The following is a 21765-nucleotide window of genomic DNA, read 5'->3' on the forward strand; positions in this document are numbered from 1 at the left end:
ACTAGAAATTTATCTTTTGTATATAGGGTTTCAAAAAAAGAGGAAACGTATCCTTCTGAACTCCTCAAAGCACCGTAAGACCTATTACTAAAGCAAAGCTATAACTAGCAGTTACTTCAGTAAGGGAGACCACTACCTGATAGAATCTTAGCAGTGTGTCAGAAGGGGGAAGTCAGAAACGGAATATTTATAGGACTTTGGATTCTGAGTTCAAGTGGTTTAAAATGGGTCTTTCAAGGCAAAGAGCTGATTGGGATCAGGCAAATTTGCGATATAATTGTTCAAAATTTAGTGGACAAAGAGAAGGGAGGATATTGAAGTGATTCTTGTGACTTGTCGTAAGTATAAATTGTTGTAAATACTTGAAAGCTAATTGCAGAAGTGAGCAGTCTACTGTCTCAGATAAACTGATCTGTGGGGTTTTCTGAAGTGAAATTATTTATTGTTTACAGCAGTATCCATTCCAGGCAAAATTTCCTCAAATAGCTAAGTCAATTTGACAAAGGTGGTGTACAATCTTATCTAAGTCATATTTCCACAGATTCTGAATTCTTAATCCATTTCAACTTTATGGGCATAAAATTATTGATAATATCTTCTTGTTATCTTTTATATTTCTATTGTAACTATAGTTATATTTTATCATTCATTATATTACTTATATGTGCTTTCCTTTTTCCTTGAAAAAATTTCCAGAAGTTTTTCTATTTTAAGATTTTCATAGAACTAATTTCTGAACTTGTTTTTTCTCTTTATGGTATCTTGGTTTTCTCTTTCATTGAATTCTGCTTCTATATTTTTAATCTCCTTCCTTCTACTCGCTTTGGGATTTATTCTGTTGTTCCTTTTCTAATTTCTTAAGTTTAAACTTTATCTTATTACTATTCAGCCTTGTCTCTTTTCTAGTACAAACCTTAAATCCATAAATCCTAAAAGAACCACTTCTGCTGCATTTCATGAGTTTTGGTATGTAGTATTTTCATTTATCATTCAACTCTAAGTATTTTTTAGTTTACAATATGATTTCTTCTTTGACCCATAATTATTTTACATGTGTTTTTTAAATTTTCATATTGTTGGGTATTTTATTTTTATTCATACTTTCTTCCAGCATTATTTAGATATAATTGACATATAACATTGTGTAAGTTTAAGATGTATGTGTTGATTTGATACATATATATTGCAAAATGGTTACGACAGTAGCATTAGTTAATACCTCACATCACCTCATGTAGTAGCCATTTTTTTGTGGTGAGAACATTTAAGATCTACTTTCTCAGCAACTTTCAATTATATAAAAGTGTTAACTATAGTTAACTGTATTGTTAACTATAATCACCACATTGCATGTTAGATTCCCAGAATTTATCCATCTTTTAACTGGAAGTTTGAAGCTGTTGACCTAAAATCTCTCCAATTCCCCCAACTTCCAGCCCCCAGAAACAACCATTCTACTCTGTTTCTAAGAGTGTGGCTATTTTAGATTCCACATATAAGTGATATCATATAGTATTTGTCTTTGTCTGGCTTACTTCACTTGGCATAATGTCTTCAGGGTCCATCCATGCTGTCACAAATGGCAGTATTTCCTTCTTTCTCATGGATGTATATTTATATCCCCATATCTTCTTTATCCATTAAACTCTAGATAGACAGTTAGGTTGTTTCCAAATTTTACCTATTGTGAATAATGCTGCATTGACCGTGGAAGTGCAGATATCTCTTCAACACACTGATTTCATTTCCTTTGGAGATATACCCCGAAGTGAGATTGCTGGATCAAATGTAGTTTATTTTTAATTTTTTGAGGAACCTCCATACACTTTTCCATAGTAGCTGTACCAATTTACATTCCAACAACAGTGCACAAGGGTTCCCTTTTCTCCACATCCTCGCCAACACTTGCTATCTCTTGTCATTTTGATGACAGCCATTCAAACAGGTGTGAGGCAATATCTTATTGTGCTTTTGATTTGTATTCTCCTGATGATTGGTGGTGTGGAGCATCTTTTGATCAATGATGTTGTACATCTTTTCATGTACTTGTTGGCTGTTTGTTTTCTTTGGAAAATGTCCATTTAGTTCCTCAGCCCATTTTTTAATCAGATTGGATTTTTTTCCTATAGTGCTGTATGAGTTATTTATATATTTTGGATATTAACCCCTTATGAAATATATAATTTACAAATATTTTCTCCCATTCCATAGGTTGGGAATTTTGTTGATTGTTTCCTTTGCTGTGCAGAAGCTTTTTAGTTTGATGTAGTCCCCCACTTGTCTATTTTTGCTTTTGTTGCTTGTACTCTTGGAGCCATATCCAAAAAATCCTTGCCAAGACCAACAATAAGGAGATTTTCCCTATGTTTTCTTCTAGGAGTTTTATAGTTTCAGGTCTTATAGTTACATATTTAATTCATTTAAAGTTAGTTTTTGTGAGTAGTGTAAGATAGGGGCTCAGTTTCATTCTTTTGCATATGAATACCCAGTTTTCCCAACATCATTTATTAAATTGACTATCCTCTGCCCATTGAGTATTCTTGGCTTGCTTGTCAAATATTAGTTGACCGTATATGTGTGGGTTTATTTCTGGGCTCTCTGATTCTATTCCATTCATCTATGTGTTGATTTTTATGCCAGTACCACACTGTCTTGGTTTCTATAGCTTTGTATTATAGTTTGTAATCAGACGAGATCGGGCATGTTCAGGGTGGTATGGTCATAGACTACAGTGTTTAATCAGGAAGTGTGAGGCTTCCAGCTTTGTTCTTCTTTTTCAGAATTGCTTTGGCTATTTGGGATCTTTTGTGGTTCCATAAAAATTTTAGGATTGTTTTTTCTATTTCTGTGAAAAATGATACTGGGATTTTGATAGGGATTGCATTGAGTTTATATGTGGCTTTGGGTAGTGTGAGCATTTTAACAGTGTTAATTCTTTCAGTCTATGAACACAGTATGTCTTTCCATTTACTTGTATCTCCTTCAATTTTTTTCATCAAAGTCCTGTAGAAAAACAAATTAAGCCCAAAGTTAGTGGAAGGAAAGAAATAACGTATCAGAGCAAAAATAGATAAAATAGAAAATAGAAAAAATGAGCAAAACTAGGAGATAGTTTTTGAAAAAACCAACAAAATAGCCAATCCCTTAGCTAGACTAAGAAAAAAAGAAAGAAGACTCAAATAAATAAAATCAAAAAGGAAAGAAGAAACATTACAACTGATGCTTCAGAAATAAAAAGATCATAAGACAATTATAAACAATTATATACCAAAAAATTGTTTAACATAGAAGAAATCAATAAATTCCTAGAAACATACAACCTACCAAGATTAAATCTTGAAGAAATAGAAAGTCTGAACAGATCTATAACTAGTAAGAAGATTGAATCAAAAACCTCCCAATAAAGAAAAGCTTAGAACCACATGGCTTCAATGGTGAATTCTACCAATACTTAAAGAAGAACAATGCCAATCTATCTCAAACAATTCCAAAAAATTGAAGAAGAGGGAGCACTTCCAAACTCATGTTATTAGGCCATGATACCAAAGCCAGACAAAGATACCACAAGAAAAGAAAACTACAGGCCAATATCCCTGATGAATATAGACACAAAAATCCTCCACAAAATACTATCCAGTACATGAAAAGAATCATACACCATGATCAAGCACTGGCTCAACATACGAAAATCAGTTAATGTGATACACCACAGTATCAGAATAAATGATAAAAATCACATGATTGTCTCAATTGAGGAATAAGAAGTATTTAACAAAATTCAATACACTTTCATAATAAAATCTCTCAACAAACTAGAAATAAGGAAATTACATCAACATAATAAAAGCCATAAATTAGAAGCCCACAGATAACATTATACACAATGGTAAAAAACAAAGCTTTTCCTCTAAGATCAGGCACAAGGTACGGATGCCCACTTTTATTCAACATAGTACTGGAATAGTGAGAGCAATAGGCAAGAAAAAGAAATAAAAGTCGTCAAAACTGGAAAGGAAAAAGTAAAATTGTCCCTGTTTGAAAACAATATAATCTTATACTTAGAAAACTCTAAGCACTCCATAAAAAAACTTAGAACTATTAAATGAATTAAGTAACATTACAGGATACAAAATGAACACATAAAAATCAGTTGTGCTTCTATACACTAACAACAAACTATCTGAAAAAAAAATAGGAGACAATCGCATTTACAGTAGCATCAAAATGAATAAAGTGCCTAGGAATAAACTAAACTAAGGAGGTGAATGATTTGCATACTGAAAACTACAAAATATTAATGAAAGAAATTAAACAAGACACAAATAAATGGAAAGCTATGCCATGTTCATTAACTGAAATACTTAATATTGTTAAAATGTTCATACTGCCCAAAGCCATATGTAGATTCAACACAATCCTTATCAAAATTCCAATGGCATTTTTTTTACAGAAATAGAAAAAAATTCTAAAATTCATATGGAACCACAAAAGACTTCAAATAGCCAAATCAATACTGAGAAGGAAGAATGAAGCTGAAGGCCTCACACTTTCCAGTTTCAAAATATATTACAACACAAAGCTACAATAATCAAAACAGTATGGTACTGGCAAAAAGATAGACATATAGACAAATGGAACAGAATAGAGAGCTCAGAAATAAATCCACACATATAAGATCAACTCATCTTCAACAAGGTCCCAAAAATATGCAATGGGGAAAACATAGTTTCTTAAATGGTTATGGGAAAACTGGATATCCACATGCAAAAGAATGAAATTGTAGTCTTATCTTACACCATATACAAAAATTAACTCAAAATGGATTAAAGACTTTAGACATAGACGTGAAACTAACATTTTTAGAAGAATGCATAGGAGACGAGCTTCATGACATTGGTCTTGGCAATGCTTTCATGGAAACAAAAAGAAAAATAAACAAGTGGAACTACATCAGACTAAAAAGCTTCTGAACAATGAAATGTTCATTGTTCATTGTCAATGAAAAACTTCTGAAAAAGCAACGCAAACAACGGAGTGAAAAGGCAACCAATGGGATGGGAGAAAATATTTGTGAATCATATATCTGAAAAGAGGTTAATCTCTAAAATATATACGTACTAGAACTTAATATTTTTTTTAAATGACAACAAATTTTTAATGGACTTGAATAGAAAATCCTCCAAAGAAGACATACAAAAGTCCAACAGGTATATGAGAAAATGATCATTGTTATTATTCATCAGGGAAATGCAAATTAAAACCACAATAAGATATCACCTCACACCTGGCATGATGTCTATTATCAATAAAAACCAAAAGACAACAAATGTTGGTGGAGAAATTGGAACCCTTGCACACTGTTTTTGGGAATGCAAAATGGTACAGCTGCTATGGGAAATGGTATGGAGAGTACTCAAAAAATTCAAAACAGAATTATCATATGATCCAGAAATCCCACTACTGGGTATTTATCCAAAGAATTTCAGTCAGCATCTTGAATAGATATTGTCACTCCAGTGTTCATTGCAGTGCTGTTCACAAGAGCCAAGATATGGACACAAACTAAATGTCCATCAATAGATAAGTTGATACAGAAAATGTGGCATATACATACAATGAATACTAGTCAGCCTTAAAAAAGAAGGAAATCTGAAATATGTGACAACATGGATGAGCTTTGAGAACATTATTCTAAGTGAAGTAAGCCAGTCACAGAAAAACAAATACTTCACAATTCTACTCATATGAGTATCTAAAATAGTCAAATTCATAGAATCAAATAGTAGAATAGTGGTTGCAAGGGACTGGTGGGGTGGGGGGTAAACAGGGAGCTTTTAATCAATGGGCAAAAAGTTTCAGTCAAGCAAGAGAAATAAGCTCTAGAGATGTGACTATACAACACTGTACTTATAGTCAACAAAAATGTATACTTCAAAATTTGTCAAGAGTGTAGATCACATGTCAAATGTTGTTACCCCCCCCACACACACACAAAGTAAAACAGAGGATTTGCATATTCTACAACCCAGAAGTCCCACTTCTAAATATATTCCCTAGTGAATCCTCCAGGTGTATGAAGAGTCATGTGCAAGAATGTTCACTACAGCATAATTTGTAGTAGTAAAAACCTATAAACAACCTGAATGATCACCAGGGAGAGAATGTCTGTGGAATGCCATATGGCAATTCAAATGAATAAACTAGAGCATTTGTATTAGTATATTAGTATTATTTTTAAAATGTTAATTTAAAGAATATTTTTGAAATGTTTTGTTTAAAAATGTTTTCCAAAAATCCGTGGCTCATTTATTTTTATGCACTGCTTGAAAATTAGTCATTTTTGTCTTTTTCATCTTTAAATGAATCCTCTTTACTTCTTACAATATCCTTCTCTTTTCATTTGTTAAGATATAATTTTATTGCTGTTATAACAGGAAGAACAATACTTGTTTCCTGCCTTGTTAGACGATTGTATTTCCATTCACAAATTTGTCATGGTATATTAAAACACAAATGAGGTAGCTATAATCAATGGCAGTGGAACTCTAAAATACAATTACAGTGCTTCACAATTCGACTGGAAATGACAGATTGTAATTTGGATTACAGTGTGTTACAATTAATGCTAAATTGCCAACAGCGAATACATTTAACCTCCCTTCACACTTGTAATCAGTCAAGCATGAGATAAAGCATATCAGGGAACACAAATCATTACAAAATATAAAGTACAGGCACTTGAGAAAGAAATAATGCAATATCTATTTCTGTTAAAGTCAACTTTCATTTAATGCTTTTGTTTTGGAATGTAAAAGGCAATTCTTGTGATAAACCATTTCATCAAATATACTCACAAGAACCAGTTAATCTGAAAGAAAAAAAACTTCTAATATATTTTATGAAAATAGCTTACTCTTTACAAAGGACTAGATATAACTTATCCTTCTTTATTTTTTTTAACATCTTTATTGGAGTATAATTGCTTTAAAATGGTATGTTAGTTTCTACTTTATAACAAAGTGGATCAGTTATACATATACATATGTCCCCATATCTCTTCCCTTTTGTGTCTCTCTCCCTCCCACCCTCCAGATCCCACCCCTCTAGGTGGTCACAAGTACCGAGTTGATCTCCCTGTGCTATGTGGCTGCTTGCCACTAGCTATCTATTTTACGTTTGATAGTGTATATATGTCCATGCCACTTTCTCACTTTGTCCCAGCTTACCCTTCCCCATCCCCGTATCCTCAAATCCATTCTCTAGTAGGTCTGTGTCTTTATTCCCGTCTTGCCCCTAGGTTCTTCAGAATTTTTGTTTTTTTTTTAGATTCCATATATATGTGTTAGCATACAGTATTTCTTTTCTCTTTCTGACTTACTTCACTCTGTATGACAGACTCTAGGTCCATCCACCTCACTACAAATAACTCAGTTTCATTTCTTTTTATGGCTGAGTAATATTCCATTGTATACATGTGCCACATCTTCTTTATCCATTCATCTGTTGATGGACACTTAGCTTGCTTCCATGTCCTGGCTATTGTAAATAGAGCTGCAATGAACATTTTGGTACATGACTCTTTTTGAATTATGGTTTTCTCAGGGTATATGCCCAGTAGTGGGATTGCTGGGTCATATGGTAGTTCTATTTTTAGTTTTTTAAGAAACCTCCATACTGTTCTCCATAGTGGCGCTATCAATTTACATTCCAACCAACAGTGCAAGAGGGTTCCTTTTTCTCCACACCCTCACCAGCATTTATTGTTTCTAGATTTTTTGATGATGGCCATTCTAACGGGTGTGAGATGATATCTCATTGTACTTTTGATTTGCATTTCAATGATTAAGGATGTTGAGCATTCTTTCATGTGTTTGTTGGCAATCTGTATATCTTCTTTGGAGAAATGTCTATTTAGGCCTTCTACACATTTTTGGATTGGGTTTTTTTTTGATATTGAGCTGCATGAGCTGCTTGTAAGTTTTGGAGATTAATTGTTTGTCATTTGCAAATATTTTCTCCCATTCTGAGGGCTGTCTTTTCATGTTGTTTATGGTTTCCTTTGCTGTGCAAAAGCTTTTAAGTTTCATTAGGTCCCATTTGTTTGTTTTTATTTCCATTTCTCTATGAGGTGGGTCAAAAAGGACCGTGCTGTGATTTATGCCATAGAGTGTTCTGCCTATGTTTTCCTCTAAGAGTTTTATAGCATCTGGCCTTATATTTAGGTCTTTAATCCATTTTGAGCTTATTTTTGTGTATGGCGTTAGGGAGTGTTCTAATTTCATTCTTTTACATGTAGCTGTCCAGTTTTCCCAGCACCACTTATTGAAGAGGCTGTCTTTCCTCCACTGTATATTCTTGCCTCCTTTATCAAAGATAAGGTGACCATATGAGTGTGGGTTTATCTCTGGGCTTTCTATCCTGTTCCATTGATCTATATTTCTGTTTTTGTGCCAGTACCATACTGTCTTGATTACTGTAGCTTTGTATTATAGTCTGAAGTCAGGGAGCCTGATTCCTCCAGCTCCGTTTTTCTTTCTCAGGATTGCTTTGGCTATTCGGGGTCTTTTGTGTTTCCATACAAATTGTGAAATTTTTTGTTCTGGTTCTGTGAAAAATGCCAGTGGTAGTTTGATAGGGATTGCATTGAATCTGTAGGTTGCTTTGGGTAGTAGAGTCATTTTCACAATGTTGATTCTTCCAATCCAAGAACATGGTATATCTCTCCATCTATTTGTATCATCTTTAATTTCTTTCATCAGTGTCTTATAATTTTGTGCATACAGGTCTTTCGTCTCCTTAGGTAGGTTTATTCCTAGATATTTTATTCTTTTTGTTGCAATGGTAAATGGGAGTGTTTCCTTAATGTCACTTTCAGATTTTTCATCATTAGTGTATAGGAATGCCAGAGATTTCTGTGCATTAATTTTGTATCCTGCCACTTTACCAAATTCATTGATTAGCTCTCGTAGTTTTCTGGTAGCATCCTTAGATTCTCTACGTATCATGTAGTATCATGTCATCTGCAAACAGTGACAGCTTTACTTCTTCCTTTCCTATTTGGATTCCTTTTATTTCTTTTTCTTCTCTGATTTCTGTGGCTAAAACTTCCAAAACTATGTTGAATAATAGTGGTGAGAGTGAGCAACCTTGCCTTGTTCCTGATCTTAGTGGAAATGGTTTCAGTTTTTCACCATTGAGCACGATGTTGGCTGTGGGTTTGTCTTTTATGGCCTTTATTATGTTGAGGAAATTTCCTTCTATGCCTACTTTCTGGAGGGTTTTTACCATAAATGGGTGTTGAATTTTGTTGAAAGCTTTCTCTGCATCTATTGAGAGCATATGGTTTTTCTCCTTCAGTTTGTTAATATGGCGTATCACATTGATTGATTTGCGTATATTGAAGAATCCTTGCATTCCTGAGATAAACCCCACTTGATCGTGGTTTATGATCCTTTTAATGTGCTGTTGGATTCTGTTTGCTAGTATTTTGTTGAGGATTTTTGCATCTATGTTCATCAGTGATATTGGCCTGTAGGGTGATGGTGGCCTTGTAGAATGAGTTTGGGAGTGTTCCTCCCTCTGCTACATTTTGGAAGAGTTTGAGAAGGATAGGTGTTAGCTCTTCTCTAAATGTTTGATAGAATTCGCCTGTGAAGCCATCTAGTCCTGGGCTTTTGTTTGTTGGAAATTTTTTATTTTTATTTTAGTTTTTTGCGGTATGCGGGCCTCTCACTGTTGTGACCTCTCCCGTTGCAGAGCACAGGCTCCGGACACGCAGGCTCAGCGGCCATGGCTCACGGGCCCAGCCGCTCCGCGGCATGTGGGATCTTCCCGGACCGGGGCACGAACCCGTGTCCCCTGCATCGGCAGGCGGACTCTCAACCACTGTGCCACCAAGGAAGCCCTCAACACCACAACTCTTGAACTTTAGCTCTTAGTTCTGCATTTAAGGAAATTCCCCCTCCCCCACCCCCATATTTTAGAATTATAACCTTGTTAAACATTCCATAGATGAGAACTGCTTATATATGGCGATTATTTTGTAAATAATTCTACATCCAGTTAATAATTTTTTACATTTTTGATTGGAAGAGGCAGCAGCACAGCTGTAGTTGTGGCAAAACAGTGAACCAAATGTTGAGGAATTAGGACTGACAAATGTCAACCTCAAGGCAACATACCAAAGATAGGTTCTCACTAAATTAACAATGCCATACCTGACAATCTTCAATAAAGCTCATCCAGGATTATATCCTTAATAAATAAATTTCTTGTGCCATTACTGTTGGCCTTAAGATCTTTGATACGGAGGAACTACTAAATGCCACTTCTTCAGCTAAAGAACATTTTCAGGTTTAAAAACAGCAATATGGGAAGGGGGGAGCTTACATTGTATTGTTTTTGGACAAGAGGAATAACTTTCTCACCCAGGAGACAGCGAAAAGTCCTCAAAGCATCTTGTTCTTACTATATAGTTTTTCCTTTACAGGCTTTTTACATTTTGAAGGGTTGTCACTAGATCATTAGAAGTATTCACCTTTTGTGAATTAGTGCAGATGAATTAATGCAGACGAATAGAAGTTACTTCTTGATAACTGGTTCATGGAATAGTTTAAAAAAAAAACCAAAACAATGATTTCCCTCTATTTTCTTCCCAAAAGGACCAAGAAGGGACCTGGATAATTTAACTTTAAAAATACACTGTAGGGCTTCCCTGGTGGCACAGTGGTTGGGGGTCCGCCTGCCGATCGACGGGACACGGGTTCGTGCCCCGGTCCAGGAGGATCCCGCGTGCCGCGGAGCGGCTGGGCCCGTGGGCCATGGCCGCTGGGCCTGCGTGTCCGGAGCCTGTGCTCCGCGGCGGGAGAGGCCACAACGGTGGGAGGCCCGCGTACCGCAAAAAAAAAAAAAAAAAAAAAAAACACTGTAATACCAAAAATATTCTTAAAAGACACTTGGAACGATTATTAGGAAATCCTGATATTCATTAAGCTATCTTTCTGGCCTATATCTTCAATTTCAGGTAGGAAAAAGGCGACTCATACTCTCAAATTGTAAAGTGCCTTTAGAAGTACATGTTATATCATGTTATGGTCCCCAAATGAGCCTACTATGACTCAGAAATGGACTGTGTCCTGAGTTACTATCTGGCAACAAGGCAACATCTGTCAAAGGCAAAGAAAACAATATAGTTGCTTTTTTAAATGCATTTTTTTCTAGATTAAGAAAAAAGCAGCCATGTAAACAAGCAAAAGGCATCTGTTTCTTCAGTGCTACAACAAAATCTGGAAAAGCATTTTGGACTTGAGGATCATTTAATTGCCACTTGAGGCTAGAAAACAAGTTATTCTATTTTAATCTGGCTTGAAAATGTATTATTTTGCAATACTCAAAATCAGTCTGGTCAGCTTTACGTCAAATTCACTATCAACTTCAACTACTGTCATTCTAATTACTGCACCTGACAAGTTTGACTGGTATATATCTATGTAATCAAATACAGAATGTGAACATGTGTGTTTGGCTGACCTCATATCCACAGATAAACTATCTACATCCTAGACTATGGGCAATGGTAATCAGTTCCCCATCTCCAAGCTCTCACTGTAAAGGAGGTCTGGTTCCCCTGTGTATGTTCTGGGCACTCAATTAATGAATGAAATTGATAGAACAGTCATGATGAGCAGAACATCTTTTAAATTTTTTTAAATACCATATGGAAACAATTAACAAAATCATGTAAACTTGTGCTTAACTTGCTTTCTGAATTATTTTCACTAAAAGTTAAATATGAATAAATTTGTTGTTCTGGAGCACATACATTTAACTTTGTGTCACAGCACTCACATGCTAAGCTATAGCCTTGACAGCGCAGAGAAGTACTCATAAAGTAATTGCTGAGGACACTGCAATGCTCCCCAAGCAGGAAAATATACCAAGAGAATGAGCCAACCCAGAATTACATGGGTATCAAGGACTTTGGACTTCCTCACCCCTTTTTACCAGCACCATTTCCACAGGGGGCAGAAACTGAAAATTTGATTTGACTTCCCCAGAATGCTACAGTTACTCCTTAAGCTTAATTTACGATAAACATAAAACATCTTAAGAGTCAGGTAGTTAACTTCTAGTTCAAGAAATGTTACCACTGATTTAACTTTCTTTAAAAAGGTATGATTCTGGGCTTCCCTGGTGGCACAGTGGTTAAGAATCTGCCTGCCAATGCAGGGGACATGAGTTCGGGCCCTGGTCCGGGAAGATCCCACATGCCATGGAGCAACTAAGCCCGTGTGCTATTAACTACTGAGCCTGCGCTCTAGAGCCCGAGAGCCACAACTACTGAACCCGTGTGCCACAACTACTGAAGCCCATGCACCTACAGCCCATGCTCCACAACGAGAAGCCACTGCAACGAGAAGCCACTGCAATGAGAAGCCTGCACACCTCAATGAAGAGTAGCCCCCGCTCGCCGCAACTAGAGAAAGCCCGCGTGCAGCAACGAAGACCCAACACAGCCAAAAATAAATAAATAAATAAAACTAATTTAAAAAAAAAAAGGTATGATTCAGGTTTGTTCTTGGAAAGTTGGTCAGTTGATTGAGGACAGAATTTGACATAGGGTAGAAATTGCTTTCAGGGAATTGAAATTTTATAAAGGCCAAATATAAATTAAAACATTTATATATGAGATACAGACACATACCAAATTGTTAACAATCCCTCTAAAGAGGGATGTGAGATGGTGGGGAGACATCTGAAGAGGGACTTTCATTTTTTATTATATATTAAAGGCACAGATCAAACAAGTCTTAATTTTTGGTAGCATGAAGTCTTGTGTTACGTAACTGCTCAAAGTTGTATAAAGACTCGTTTTAGTTTGCCCTGTCCTCTTTTCCTATCAACTATACCTTCCCTCTTTTTCCTTCTTCCCTCAAGTAAAAACCTATTCTGAATAAAGAAAAATCTGCTAAATTCCTGAATTTTATATATTAGTCAGTCAACAGGGGGCCAAAAGTAAAATACTTCAAATGAATTGTAGGCAGATGCCTTTCTAATTTCCTGACTCACATGCTTAAGAGACCCTGGCTCTGTCTAAGGTAAGCACTGGCTGGCATTTAAATTCTATGATTCCAGTGAACTCCACCTAATTGACCAGATTCCTTTGGGGAAGTTTTTTTTTTCTTTTAGGCCACGTGGCATGTGGGACCCCAGTTCCCCCACCAAGGATCGAACCCATGCCCCGTGCCTTGGGAGCATGGACTCCTAACCAATGGACAGCCAGGGAAGTTCCTGGGGAAGGTTTTATGGAGAGTCAGAAGTTATATAAAAAGACAAAATACACCCAAAGAGATTTGGGAGAAATGAAAGTGTATATATTCACATAAGAGCGCCTAGACATATTGGTAAGAAAAAAAGCAAGTTGCAAAACATATGCATAGTAAGACACAATTTATGTAAAAATTTTAAATGCACAAAATTATGTATTTCTATAGGTAAATATATATGTATATAAATGCATAAAGAAAAAGTGATTGAAGAGTATACACTATAGAGCAATAGTTACCATTTGGGAGGGGGTACACTAGGGGCACTTCTATAATAATCTGTATTTTTTATTTTTTCCTAGAATATAGTCTTACTTAGGTAATTAAACACAAACTGAGGAAATTTTATACTTCTAGGAAGTACTACATAAGATGGTTTCCTTAAAAGAGCTTGCTACCACTGAAGATACAGTTTAGCAAATACCACTGTTCTGTTTTTCAACAACATCATACTTTATCCCTGCTGTCCCTCACCTTTCTCTCATTGCTCTACATAAGTTCAAATTTAAGGAAATCATATTAGCTTTTTCTTGAGTATCTGATGATAAATGATTCAGTTGCCAGGAAGTATCAAAATCAAAGTGAGAACTGATTCAGTGGGAATAAAGGTCATTTAAGTAGGCAGGCTCATCCTTTGGCTTTAATGCAATGTACTTGGAAATATGTGCAGTATTCTGGAGAGGACAAGATGCTTTAAGATAAGATTCTTTCTGGGTGGGCCATGTAACATGCCATGTTCATTATCTACTGCAGAAAGGTTAACACTCAAAAGCACACTCAGCTTCCTTAGAAAACAGATGATATATAAATCCCAGATAGCCCAAGCAGTGCTAAAGATCTATCAAAGTGATATTTGTTTAGAAGCAAAGTACTTTTGCTTAAAATTGGAAACTCTTAAGAGTATTTCTAAATTTTTCTCATTACATATGATTAATACTAAAATACTTACATTTAGGAAAGTTTGCTCAGAATTGTAATTAGTTTTTTTGAAAAGGGAAAAGCCATCCAAGTCAGACGTAGGTGTAGCATGAATTTTAGTCCACAACACCAAATATATTCCTCTGTTTGGTTGATAAAAAACTACAGAACAGCAACTTACTAGAATCAATGCCTACTATAAAATCAAATAAATGTGTTATGTTCAATGAATCCCAGCTTTTAATTATTAAAATCTAGGTAATGCATTTTATAATTTAGAAAAGAATACTTAAGGATCTACTTAGTCTCTATATCTTTAGAAATTACTGTAAGGCTCTTGCTGGTCATTACTATCTAAACCCTTTTCTAGAAGATCTCAACATTTTAAATGGTCACAAATTATGTATTCCCTCTTTGTCACACTAAAAAGACTGAAAACTATAATGGCAAACAGAAGTCAAAAGATAAATTTCAAAAGTCAAAGGCACAAGTCAAACCCTTCTAGACGTAAGTGGTAATTATAAATGTAAGTTATATTATCTGAAAATAATATAAGATCAATGATCTAGACCCCTGGTAGCATTTATAATATAGAAAATTGCAAATTATGTATTAAAAGAAATAAACAGTATAACAATTCATTTTTTTAATGTTCTAAATATTTGGCACAATGCATAACTTGCCTTATTTAGAAACCATCTGATAAAAGTAATGTAGTATTTAAAATGATTTTAAAAATTGTCAGGTTGTAGAATTTCCTATCTACCTTTCATTCTACTTCTTACTACCCTCCTTGTCTATTTCTCAAATTTTACTTTTTCTTACTGAAAATCTAAAAATGAAATATCATTCTTCTGTTATTTTAATGCCAAATAAAAAGTAATCACTAATAATATATGGCTAATATTTTTTATAAGATTTCAATTTAGCTGTAACAGCCACAGCTTTAGGCTATTTTCAGGAGATAACCCCAGAAGAAAAGAAATTCAAACACTCATATTTCATATGGTAATGTGATGCTTGTTTCTTTTCAGATTACTGTTTACCCCAAAATTGTTGCAATATATTTAAAAACAATAATCTTCCTCTATAATCACAATGTAAAACAAGAAGCAGAATACGCATCATTACAGAAACAGTGATTGTATACTTTAAATATTCAGATACCTTCCTAATGACTACTTAAACCAATTTTTAATTATATATACGAAGAGTATACACTTACTAGTTGAAAAATATATTGGTTCTATCTACCTACTACTTTTAATACACAACACGATAACTTGTGTCTTCTTCCTAATAGCACAATTATAAGGACAGGAACACAAAAGATAGGTATTAGAAAGGTGAAGAAAGTATCAGAAAAACTTCCTCAGCCTTGGTTTATCATTTATCTTTCCTTTGTATACATGCTGCAATTGATTGGTCCTCTTTCATTACCCTTTCACCCTATTCCTATCTAAAGACCTTCTAGGCTTCAGAGCAAGGTCAGGTATACATATTATCTATTGTTGCTACTGAATTAGTTTAAATTACAGGTTAAAAAAGAAGAATGAAATGCTTGAGGTGAAGAAGGGTACATATAGGGCTTCCCTGGTGGTGCGGTGGTCGAGAGTCCACCTGCCGATGCAGGGGACGCGGGTTCGTGCCCCGGTCCATGAGATCCCACATGCTGCGGAGCGGCTGGGCCCGTGAGCCATGGCCGCTGAGCCTGCGCGTCCGGAGCCTGTGCTTCGCAATGGGAGAGACCACAACAGTGAGAGGCCTGCGTACCGCAAAGAAAAAGAAAGGTACACAGAAACCAAAGAAGAGTAAAGAAAAAATAAATAAATAAAACAAAACATCGAGAGTGGTTCTACCATATCAATAATTATCTGGCAACTCTGGAGCAGAGGTTTCTATCTGGACTTTTATATCATTAATATAGGGTCAAAAATCGAGAGTACAACTCTCCAATTATCAGGCTTTATGATTTTATTTTTTGGAATAAAGTTCAATTTCATGTCTAATTAGTTTTAAAAACATACTTCACTCCAATGGAGAAGAGCTTCTTTCCCATCTACATCTACAACAGTAGAAATGACAAGGCTTTCTTTACTACCACTGAAAGAACCAGGAGGGCAAAAACAATTTTTTCTTTTATCTGTACTCATGATTTCCCCTGCCTCCCTCCACCTCCTGCATAAACAGTAACTTCACAGGAAACCAAGAGACTACACAGACAATTTTAGCTTATCTTCCTGAAGACTCTTTCCACTCCGCCCTCCCTAAACACACACAGTGGAGAAGCAGTGTGTTGAGTTTGACAAGGACAATAATTAAGGAAGGTAAAATGAGGCCTTATAGAATACTTAATACTAAGTTAAAATTCTAATATCATAACATCAAGGTGTCAATTTATTCAACTTTAACCCATCTGGGAAAGTTACTTCTTTAGTAACTATAACCTCATTATATTCTTTTAATTGCTCATGCTAACAACTTTATTGTATACTACTGCATCTTATAAGAAGTAAATCCAGGAACCATTCCATTTTATCTTAGACGTAACATTTACTAGTTTTCCAAGCATGACAGAAATGGAAAAATATATATATTAGCACAAGAACAATTTGTTAATTTCCACAATTTGTGTTCCTTCTATGAGCAGTGCCTGATTCTATTCTATCAGTCCTATGCTTAAAGAAAGAAAAAAAAAAAAAAAAACTTAATGAGAGACTAATTTACAAAGTATACAAGAATATAATTTTATAATAAATCTTTCCAGTGTTTGCTATAACTTCATTACATGAAATGTTTCCCTTCAAAGAAACTCAGAAGGATAGCTCTTATAAAATGAAACAAAGCTTTCTGTGTTCATCTCTGGCAAGCAGTGACCAGAAACAGCTTGCTCACAAAGGATCTAAAAGTGCTGCCTGTGGAGGAGAAGCTACCACTAACATGCTGTATGAATGAGTCTTGGTGAGTGGCTACTATCTGGGACTTCTTCCTCTCTTCTCCTACCAATGAGTCCATCTCACATAAAGCCTAAGAGAAAACTAAAGCCTTGCAGCAGTGAAACTCAGCATGCTCCACTCAAATACTTCTAAGGTAACCATTCTAAAGCAAAATGAGCAGAAGTCATCTCTTTTATCCAAACAAAAAACCCAGAAAACAAAAAACAAACAAAAAAACCCCCCACAAAAGAACAAAAAAAACCCCACCCAAACCAAGATGGATTTACAGAGGCAAAAAATGTGACAACAGCAATAATTCAAGTAAAGTATATGAGAAAATTTAAACACGCCACTTTCAAGTTAAGACAAAAGTGAAGGGGAGCTATGATCAGAGTCAAAAAGCTTAGACATTATCACCAAATGTTAATTCACTTTACAGTCATCAATGAGACTACTGTATATATTTTTGCACCTTGCGCTTGTAAAAGCAGATAAAATATTTAATATGTAATTTACAATGTATTTTATCAGCTCAGCATACAGGATGAATATAGATTATATCAAAGTGTAGTAGACAGTTAGGGGCCTGTGCAAACCCTGCAAAAATAGTACTTCAGGTATCTGCTAATTTTAAAAAAAAGAAAAACAGTTTGCTGTTTAGAAGTGATACAATTCAAACTACCACAAAATACAAAGGACTGCAAAAATGTATACCATTCCAACAACATATATAAGTTATTAAATAAAGATTTGATTTAAAAGAATATAAATGAAGCCTTTAAGTAGGTCTTTTCTACATGCATATTACTCCTTGTTAAAGAAAAAAAATATGTAAAAAGGCCATTGGTAACTGCTTTGTTAACATGTGTAGAAAATGCCAATTCTCTGGTCACGAACCCCACTAAGTTTAGCACTTAAGGTCTCTGCAGTGTTATAAACGTAATTTAAAATACTGTTAACTCTCTAATTCCATTGGTAAAATAATGTGACTTGGAATATGGCAGTCTTTGTGTTGAGGGCAAGGATCCACAGTTTGTTATTTTATTCCTTAGGGGTGAACAGTTATCCAGAAGAACAGCACCCTCCGCCACCGCTCTGGGCTTGAGGTTCATCATCAATAATTTGTACACCTCGCCTTGCAGCTCCTGGTTGACTGGAGCCATTGCCTTTTGCCCTTTCATCCACTTGTGCCGTTTCTATCATCCCTAAGAGAGGGAGAAAGCAGAAATTATTTAGGACCACAATTGGCGTTTTCTGTTTCTATAATTTCAGTTTACCACCATGATAGCTATTTCTGACTTTCAACCAACAAGGAAACTAGATAAAATTAATAGCAAGCGTACTTGTCCAGTTGTATAACAGCCACAGTGACATCACCAAAGAAAAAAAGGTTTTGATTTAAACAGATGACTGTATACAAGTGTCATCCTTAAGATTTTCCAATTATACTTAGAAATACGTCAAAGAAGGTCAAATTGTTCCAAGTACAAGCAATATTTAGGGTACAAGATTTATTCTTCAGTAAGTCATGTAAACTTTTAACCAAATAACATTTGAAAGAACAAAAGAGTTTAAGATGAAAGAGGAAGAACAAAGCTGGAGGACTCACACTATCTGATTTAAAGATACAGTAGAAGTTACTCGAATGATGACAGTGAGATACTGGTGATTGTGTGGTCCAGCACAATCTTTTCAAGAGATAGTACTGGAACTGGACATTTACGTGTAAAAAATAAAAGTTCAATCTATACTTCCCACCATATGTGAAAATTAACAAAAAATTAATTACAGTCTTAAATGTAAAACAAATTTCTAGAAGAAAACACAGGAGGAAATCTCTGTAGAAGAAAATCTTTATGACTTTGAGTTACCAAAGGTTTCTCATGTAAGACAAAAAACATGACTCATACAGAAAACCTGATAAATCAGACCTCATTAAAATTTAGAACTTCAGCTCTTTGAGAGACAGTTAAGAAAAATGAGAATATAAGACACAGACTAGGAGTAAATAGTTGCAAAATACATATCTGAAAAGATGAGGAAAGAAAAGAGAGTCCTTAAAACAGAATAAGGTTTCTTAAACTTGAGTCCAGAGATTGCTCTTGAACAATGGTTTCCAAATTGAGGTATACGGGATAATCCACTGAGGTAAAATTAGAAAAACTTCAATTTATTTTTCCTTAACCTTTCAAAATTTCTTTTTTTTTAATGTATATTTTACAATATGGAAAATCATAAGTACTTATACATGTTCTATAATTTTTAAAATAAATGTATAGAGAATATTCAATTCTTTTATATAAAGATATGATATATAACATTTATAAGCCACTGATCTAGAACCTCAGTACTCAAAGTATGGTCTGAGTACTAGTGTCATTACCGCTTGGGTGTCTGTTAGTAAAGAGAAGCTCAGGCCCACATCAGACCCATTTTATCAAATTATGCATTTTAACAAGATCTCCTAGTGACTGATATGTACAGCAGTGGTTCTCAAATTTTAGTATGCATCAGAATCATAATGAGGGATTGAAACACAGATTCTGGGCACCACCTCCAGAGATTCTGATTCAGTAGGTTTGGGGTAAGGCCCAAGAATTTGCACTTCTAACATACTCTCAAGTGATGCTAATGCTGCTGATTGCAGGACCACATTTAGAGAATTAACACTCTAGAAGAATTATGAATGATCTTCAGGCTTACATAAAACTGAAATTTACTTCAAAGTTTGTATATATGTACATTTTTTTAGAGCAAAAAACCATCATTCTGAGGTCTATAACTATAAGGAATATAATTTGACAAAATCATTTCAATCCATTATTCTATAGAATAGGGTTTTCCTAAGTATAGTATACATTCTATTGGTGATATGAGAAATGACTTTCAGATTGTATATAATAAACATTTTCCTTTCTCTTTTTTTAATATGGAAAAGCTCAAACATATATAAAAGTAGAAAGAAGAGCATAATGAAAATCTGTATGTCCATCACACAATTTCATCCATACTTGGCAATCATCCCTACCATTATTTTAAATCAAATCCCAGATACATAATTTTATTCATAAATTATTTTAATATGATTTCTAAAAGATAAAAACATTTTAAAAAATAATTCTTTTTTTAAGCATAACCACTACACAATAACCACGCCTAAAAAAATTTACAATAATTTCTTAATATCAATATCCGGTGAGTGTTCATATAGTCCCAATTGTTTCACAAATGTTCTTTTTCACTAGTTTGTCAAATTAGGATCCAAATAAGGTCCATCCACTGCAAAAGGTTGTTACAACTCTTAAATCTGTTTTATTCTGTCCATTCCCCTTCCATTTTTATTTTTAATAGTAATGCATATATTTTAATATGTATTTAGCAAATACTACACATAAGATTTCATAACCATTGATTACTACTTGAAATAGGGCTAAAGAAGGTATTTAAGCTTCAAAAAATGAGTTAAAGATACTAAGTAAATAATAATACTGGTCGATGCGACAAATCATCAATATGGTCAAAATGGAAACTGTAAAACATCACCCCAGGGGCTTCCCTGGTGGCGCAGTGGTTAAGACTCTGCCTGCCAATGCAGGGGACACGGGTTCGAGCCCTGGTCCCAGAAGATCCCACATGCCACGGAGCAACTAAGCCTGTGCGCCACAACTACTGATCCTGTGCTCTAGAGCCCGCAAGCCACAACTACTGAAGCCCGCGCACCTAGAACCCGTGCTCCACAACAAGAGAAGCCACCGCAATGAGAAGCCCGTGCACTGCAATGAAGAGTAGCCCCCACCCGACGCAACTAGAGAAAGCCCGCGCGCAGCAACGAAGACCCAATGCAGCCAAAAATAAATAAATAAAATAAATAAATTAAAAACAATCACTCCGAAATATTACCAATATTTTAAAAAGAGCCATATACCTACTTTTACAAAGGTCAAGAAAAAGTTCCTCAATTCCTTTGTTCTGTTTGGCTGAAGTATGATAATGTTTCGCTCCCACAGATTCTGCATACCTTAAAAAAAAGTAACATCAGTAATTGAAGTAAAAATATGTTTCATGTTTTTGTCATGACTGCCATTTGAACTTTTTTTACAATAGCAATTTTAGTGACTTATTACTAATTAACCCAGGTTTAGTGAAATTAAGATTATATACCATTTGACGTTTCTATATATTGAATCAACTTTTAAATAAGAATAAAACAAGACTTTTATTCTAAGTTAATCTGCAACCCAAATACTTCAGTTTTTGTGACTCACTGACTATTTGGCCATGACGGTTTTCTTTTGCATCACTCTTAATACTTTTTACTGAAACCAGAAAGAGAAGTGAAAGTGAAATAACTTTAAATGTCACCAAAAGCCAGAAATTGCCAGTGTAAACTCGCTTCACTGAATCCACTAGCTCAATCTATATTAAGAGGTTTGAGTAATAACTAAATGGTAAAGTACATTGTGCAAAGAGGAAGACTTCTTACAGAGAGTGACTGAAGGAAGGAAGAGAAGGGATAACACTTACGATTCTGCTTCTTGAATGGAAACATGTCTCTCCTTCTCCAAGTCTATTTTATTACCTAATTT

The 21765-nt window shown here is 34.9% G+C and overlaps 1 protein-coding gene across 1 annotated transcript in view; it reads right to left on the reverse strand.

The window, feature by feature from the left end:
* Window positions 1–11756: 11756 nt before the first annotated feature.
* Window positions 11757–21765, reverse strand: part of RAB21 (RAB21, member RAS oncogene family) — a 34554-nt gene continuing 24545 nt past the window's right edge. The window contains exons 5-7 of the mRNA XM_079938571.1: window positions 21704–21758; window positions 21109–21197; window positions 11757–18384 (exon numbers count right to left, since the gene is read on the reverse strand). Coding sequence (XP_079794697.1) covers window positions 18242–18384; window positions 21109–21197; window positions 21704–21758 — 287 coding nt within the window. The 3' untranslated portion in view covers window positions 11757–18241. The remainder of the gene's footprint in view (window positions 18385–21108; window positions 21198–21703; window positions 21759–21765) is intronic.

This window comes from Stenella coeruleoalba (genome assembly GCF_951394435.1).
Source record: "Stenella coeruleoalba genome assembly, chromosome: 11".
In the NCBI taxonomy this organism is placed as follows: Eukaryota; Metazoa; Chordata; class Mammalia; order Artiodactyla; family Delphinidae; genus Stenella; species Stenella coeruleoalba.